The 7,004-nt window shown below is 37.3% G+C and overlaps 1 protein-coding gene across 1 annotated transcript; it reads left to right on the forward strand.

Annotated features, from left to right (window-relative positions):
* The first annotated feature begins 5,379 nt into the window (after window positions 1-5,379).
* LOC138874832 (uncharacterized) lies at window positions 5,380-6,480 on the forward strand. The gene is made up of 3 exons (XM_070153618.1): window positions 5,380-5,403; window positions 5,512-5,802; window positions 6,076-6,480. Exons 1-3 carry the CDS (start codon window positions 5,380-5,382, stop codon window positions 6,478-6,480), a joined length of 720 nt encoding a protein of 239 aa, XP_070009719.1.
* The last annotated feature ends 524 nt before the right edge of the window (window positions 6,481-7,004 follow it).

A 7,004-nucleotide genomic window follows, 5' to 3' on the forward strand; every position in this document is an offset into this window, starting at 1 on the left:
TAAAAGAAGAAAAGAGAGCAAAATATAATAAAATCGGAATTGGGCCTCTTCTTCAATTTCAAGCCACAGGCCCAAAAAATGGCCCAACCTTCCCTACGACCCAGTCCATTTCGAACTGGGTCGACCCGGTCCGCCCCATTAACCCATTAACCCAACACCCCTTCTTCATTTTTCATCCAACACAAAGCAAAACACAAGACAAAAAACCCTAAAAAACTAAAAAAAATCATCCGCCCCCCCCCCCACTGTTGCTTCTTCTCCTCCAAAACTCCAAAGCATCAGCCATGTCTGCCCTCAACCCTTCACCTCCATGGCTAACCCCTTCTTCGTCGACGACCACTCCCGTCCTCGACGTCCATGTCGCTGATGCTTCTGTTTCAACCAAACGACCTCCGAACGCGACCGAACCAACAACCTTCTCCAACCCCGTCGCTTCTTCGTCGACTACCACTCCCGTCCAGCATCGACCTCATGTCGCAAGCCTCAACCATCGCTGCCTATTCATCTTCTTCATCAAGGTGGAGCCCTCCGAACTACTGCTGCTCGCGCAGCTGCTTCAGCAACCTTACGTCCAAACACGCCTGACGCCTCTGCTCCTTCACCTGCTGCTCGCGATCGCTGTTGCTGCCCGCCATGGACATTGCTATTTGCTGCTTCGTCCAGCTACTATTATCACCAAACAGACCTCGTTTATTCAAGCTTTGTTCGAATTGTCCGTGTCCGTTCGAGTTCATCGTTGCTCATTTCCGGTTAGTTGGTTTTTTGAGTTTTATTTTGTCCATATTTCATTTTTATATTTTTTCGAAGTAAAAGTCGATAAATGTTCGAGCTTTGCTTTGTTTGTCTATCGTTTGAATTAATTTTCTAGTGTGTTCATGTGTTTTGATTGAATTAATTTTCAGATTTCAAATGGAAAGTTAATTAGTGGTTTTTCATGTTTATTTCATGTTTGTTTTATTGTTTAGGTAAGAATTTGTTAGTTTGATGTTTGTTAGATTCAAATTGAAATTTAATTGATTATTTCTTCAATTTGTTTCATGTTGTTATATATTTTCCAGAAATTATTAATGTTGGTTTAATCATTTAATCCGTCATGTTTGTTGTGTTAAAATAGACTCATTCATGTTCATACTTTGTTTGATTGTTCTTGAATCCGAAATTTGTATAGTTTGATTTCTTGTTTATCACTTATGATTATTTCTTGAATTTGTCTCATAATTTTGTTTAAGTTTAATATAGGAATTGTTGGTTGTAATGTTGTTAGAGTTAATTTTAAGTTCAATTTGATTGAATTTAGAAATCTAAATATACTTGTTTGTTGTTGTTGTTGAATCTGAAAATAGGTTGTTTGTTGCTAAAAATATTGTTCAATCAAATTTTAGTTGTTCTTTGTTGTTCAATTTGCGTTCATATGATTTGTTGTTGAAATCATGTTCATGTGATTTATTGTTGAAATGTTGAAGAAATCATGTTCATGTGATTTGTTGTTTAAATTTGTGTAGAAATTAATCATATTATCTATATTTTAGTTAAGTTTGATTAATTGTTTGTTATAGCTGATGGGGTAGTTTGGTAATTTGTAGTACGTTCAGGGGTAAAATGGTAATTGCAATAACGTCGGAGGGGTAGTTTGGTAATTGAACATTTTGTAATTCTTTATGTTAAGCATGGGGGAAAAAATGAAATGGGGTGGGTTGGGATATAATTGTTTAATATAAAGGGGGGACAAGACAAAATTTAGTGGGGGGAATCTTGTATTTGTTTATGTTAGGGATGGGGGACAAAATATAATGGGGTGGTGTGATATGTTTATTTAATGTAATGTGGGTGAATGGGAAGATAATGGGTTTGGTAGAGAAAAAGTATTGATTTTAATTGATTGAAAGATTTATGGGATGGATTATATATAGGAAGTCTTGAAACAAGATGATAGAAGAAAAATAACACAAATACGAGAGAATACAGAAGAGAAAGAATGAATCTGAATAGAAAGAAAATAAGACAGAGAAAAAGGGCTGAATATTTAAGAGAGAAAGAAAAATTCCGAAAAATATTTAAGCTTTCAAATAAGAAAAAAAACTAAAAAAAAAAATCTTCTGCTTTCTTTGTTTGAAATCAGTATTAATTGTTGTTGTTTCATTCAAAGCTTGAGGCTTTTGTTTTTGGGATTACTGCTCTACTGGTTTGCAAACTCTTTCCTGGGTTGTTACTGTTATTGGGCTGTTGTTGCTGTGTTGTACTGTTATTACTGCTGCTGATTCTCATCTTCATTTTCTTTTGCTTCCAATATCAGGTACATATCTGTAAACTCATGTCATGAAAAGCTTCAACATGGCAAGTAAATGAAGTTTGGAATTATAAGGATGTCTTCTACTCATTTAAATTTTATTAGTTTAAGTTTCAGTTTTGTTTTAGTTGGTTAATATAGTATTATACTTGACATGATAAACTGTTAACTAATTAACCTTCTGGAGTAGTAAATTCCACGATAATCTTATATGTTTTGAGGACTAGTGATGACATTTACTGTTTGAATTGTTGAGATAGGGAACATGACAGAAAGTTGGTCATTAATTACATTTTGTGATACTGTTGGTTAAGCATAGGATAGTATGGAAATACCAAGAAACTACATTACTAGCATATCTCGTCCAATATTTGATTTTTTTCAAAGCTAAATGATTGTTAGTTGTATTTTGATCATATATGGCGCAATAATGGTTATGTGTATAATCAATAGTTGAAAGGTGAATTGATATAATCCGTTACGACTACAATGTTGGAATATTGCGAACAGTTCATGATGTATGTTTGCGTTATATGTGATGTCGTCTTATTAAATCAATTGGTAGATTAGTTCTCTTTCTTAATAACAAATGGTCATAGTTATTTTGAGAGTGCGATCAACTCAATTCTAAAAAAAACAAAGTATAAAAATAATGTCAATAATTTTTACAAATTATAGAGTTAGTGTTTGCAAATATTCGCATAGACCGAGAATAAGAATTGGTTTGATTATATTTATCCTAAATTCAATCATCGTGAGCAAATTAACCAAATAATCATACATTTGGATTAAAAAAAATGGTGTAGAAGAAGATTGGGTTTATAAATTGCAACATTTTAAGAATGTATAAATAGCATTCGCTACAAATGGAATAATGCAAATTCTTCGAAGAAATATTAGTTTGTTTATCCGTTTAAATCTTTCCGAATTTTGCGTGTAATTCACTTTTTTATACTAATACCATATTAACTAATAAAATGGTAAGTGTAGCCGCACGTTATTTATTCTTTATCATTAATTTCTTAAATTTGAATAACCTTTGAGAGACATAACCCATACGTGTAAAATATAACTCGCGGTCAATGCCTAATAAATTTTGAATTCTTTTTCAAGAAATTTGGTGGCATCCCAATCGGTGATTCTCCATGACTCTCACATTTAAAAATAGATGGATGCAATAAAAGTTTGTAGAGAATTTATATTACCATCAAGAATATTTGCATAATTAGGGATGCGTTCGCGTGACTTGATTATACTTCTAAAGGCAATTCGGATTATGCGTTCGCGCAACTTCGAGCAAATTTTTAATAAAAGGGGTTCCTCGGAGGATGTTAAAATAATTTAATATAACCCGAGATGTGTAGTTCACTATTTAATAATACAAGGGTGATGATGTTCTTAATTTTATTTCGAACATATTTTTTTTTATAACAAAAATAAAAAAAATATTATCAATCTTATTGTGTATACGTATGCGTGACACGATTCTCTACGTTTATAAAAAATATATAATACGAATATACGTACGCGTGATTCGTTTCAAAGAAGGGTCTATAATTATAAACTATCTAAGGCGATAACGAAATCAGGCAACAAGAAAAAATATATTTAGTAAATCGAGATAATTAAGCCAAGTATAAAAATGGTTAAGCGACCGTGATAGAACCACGGAATTCGGGAATGCCTAACACCTTCTCCCGGGTTAACAGAATTCCTTATCCAGATTTTTGGTTCGCAGAATGACAAACATAGTCATATTCTCCTCGATTCGGGATTAAAACCGGTGACTTGGGATGCCATAAAATTCCCAGGTGGCGACTCTGAAACAAATAAACAAATCCCGTTTCGACTGTCCTTTAATTGGAGAAAACTCCCTACGCCCCTCGCGGGGGCGGAAAAAGGAGGTGTGACAATTATCGGCATATGAACAAAGTCACAATCAAGAACAAGTATCCTTTTCCATGTATTGATGATTTATTTGACCAGTTTTAGGGAGTGAGGGTGTTCTCCAAGATTGATTTGAGGACAGGGTATCTGTATATGATAAACTCGGAGGGTCCAATTTTCGGTAACCACGATGTTTCATAAGCACGTTTCTAAAAGCTCGAGGCTATGGTCGAAATTTACCCCTGAGGGGCTATCAACGCCTAACCTTGGGGCAGTGCAGATCAACGGTTATGGTGAAAAAGTGGGAAGTTCCCAAGGCGCGTAACTAGAGCTGACAAAGTCTAAGGGGCTGGTCCAAACCCGTACCATGGCATTAAATGGTTGTACTAGCCCCATATCTTTGGAATAAATATATTTGTACTATGTTGGGATTCCCCTCATATATAAAGGGGATCCTTGTCATTTTGTAGGACATCTGATATTCAAGACTAAATACACAAGAACATTCTCTCTACTCTCTAACATATTCTCTTGATCTCATTACTTCCATTTATTGCTTATATTCATTGTGTTCTATTTATTATTCTTCATTTATTGCTTATCATTGATCAAAAAGAGCCATAACTATAGCTCTCACAACTGTTAATCCTCCATCGATCACCCTAAGTCGGTCACCAGACTCGACCTCGAGACCCCATATATGCCAGCTCGAGGCCTAGATTTCCAGCCGTTTGGTTTGACTATCACATTGTTTTCAAGCTATAATCTTGATTTATAATCTTTTACTTAGCGTCTATTGCCTAACAACTAGCACAAAAATAGATTACGTATTTTTAGAACCACACAATCAAATTTAATTATTATTACCATTTTCACGGTAAACAGTATCACTAGTTGAAGATTCGAGACTCGGATATTCTTAAACAGCTTTTAGGACCTGTTATGGTCATTATAAGTTCCTTGTGATGTATTTTGGATCGACCAACGCCCCAGCAGCGTTTATGCATCTGATGAACAATGTGTTTTGGCCTTATCTCGACTCGTTTGTTATTATATTCATTGATGATTTTCTGGTGTACTCTCATAGCCAGGAGGAGCACGCCCAGCATTTGAGGGTTGTGTTGCAACGGTTGAGGGAGGAGAAGCTTTATGCCAAGTTCTCCAAGTGTGAGTTTTGGCTCAATTCAGTGACATTCTTAGGGAACATGGTATCTAGTGAGGGTATTAAGGTAGATCCGAAGAAGATAAATGTAGTTCAGAGTTGGCCCAAACCGTCCTCAGCTATAGAGATTTGGAGCTTTCTCGGTTTGGGTTGTTGTTACTATCGTTTCGTGTAGGGTTTCTCGTCTATTACATCGACCTTGACCAAATTGACCCAAAAGGGTGCTCCTTTCAGGTGGTCAGATGAGTGTGAGGCGAGCTTTCAGAAGCCCAAGACTGCCTTTACCACAACTGCAGTTTTAGTCCTACAATCAGCTTCTGGTTCTTATACATTGTATTGTGATGCTTTTCGGATCTGTATTGGGTGTGTTTTGGTGCAGGAGGGTAGAGTGATTGCCTATGCTTCACGTCAGTTGAAGCCCTATCAGAAGAATTACCTTGTTCATGATTTGGAGTTGGCTGCCATTGTTCATGCATTGAAGATTTGGAGGCACTATCTCTATGGTGTGTCTTGTGAGATATTTACTAAATATGATAGCCTCTAGCAGTTGTTATAACAGAAGGATCTCAATTTGCGGTAGCGGAGATGGTTGGAGCTTCTAAAGGACTATGATATCACTATTCTGTATCACTCGGGAAAGGCTAATGTGGTGGCCGATGCCTTGAGTACGAAGGTAGTAAGTATGGGTAGTCTTGCATTCATTCCTGTTGGTGAGAGACCTCTTGCTATTGATGTTTAGGCCTTGACCAACCAGTTCATGAGATTAGATGTTTCGGAGCCCAGTCGGGTTCTAGCTTGTGTGGTTTCTCGGTCTTCCTTATTTGATCGCATCAGAGAGTGCCAGTATGATGATCCTCATTTGCTTGTCCTCAAGGACAGGGTTCAACACGGTAATGCCATAGATGTGACCATTGGTGATGATGCGGTGTTGAGGATGCAAGGCCAGATACGTGTGCCCAATGTAGATGGGCTACGAGAGTTGATTCTTGAGGAGGCCCATAGCTCGGAGTATTCCATCTATCGGGGTGCCACAAAGATGTATCAGAATTTGAGGCAACACTGTTGGTGGAGGAGGATGAAGAAGGATATAGTTGGCTTTGTAGCTCGATGTTTCAGCTATCAGCATGTGAAATATGAGCATTAAAGACAGGTTGGCTTGCTTTAGAGGATAAAGATTCCAGAGTGGAAGTGGGAGCAGATCACCATGGATTTCGTAGTTGGGCTCCCACGGACATTGAGTTCGATGCTATTTGGGTGATTGTGGATCAGCTGACCAAGTCCGTGCACTTCATTCTAGTTGGTACTACTTATTCTTCAGAGCGGCTGGCTGAGATTTACATCTGAGAGATTGTTCGCCTTCACGGTGTACCAGTTTCCATCATTTTAGATAGAGGCACGCAATTACATAATAGTTTTGGAGAGTTGTGCAATGAGAGTTGGGCACTCAGGTTGAGGTGAGTACAACATTTAACCCTCAGACGGACGGCCAGTCCGAGCGCATTATTCAGATATTGGAGGACATGCTACACGCTTGTGTCATTGATTTTGGAGGTTCATGGGACCAATTCCTGCCGCTCGTGGAGTTTTCTTACAACAATAGTTATCAGTCGAGGATTGAGATTTCTCAGTATGAGGGTTTATAAGGGAGGCGGTGTAGTTCTCTGGTAG

Source organism: Nicotiana sylvestris, chromosome 8 (genome assembly GCF_000393655.2).
Source record: "Nicotiana sylvestris chromosome 8, ASM39365v2, whole genome shotgun sequence".
Classification (NCBI taxonomy): Eukaryota; Viridiplantae; Streptophyta; class Magnoliopsida; order Solanales; family Solanaceae; genus Nicotiana; species Nicotiana sylvestris.

Coding starts and splice junctions, on each gene's coding strand:
- LOC138874832 (XM_070153618.1), top strand. CDS start 5,380: ATGGTATCTAGTGAGGGTATTAAG. Junction 5,404..5,511: donor TATCTAGTGAGGGTATTAAG/GTAGATCCGAAG, acceptor CGTTTCGTGTAG/GGTTTCTCGTCTATTACATC. Junction 5,803..6,075: donor ATTTGGAGTTGGCTGCCATT/GTTCATGCATTG, acceptor ATTGATGTTTAG/GCCTTGACCAACCAGTTCAT.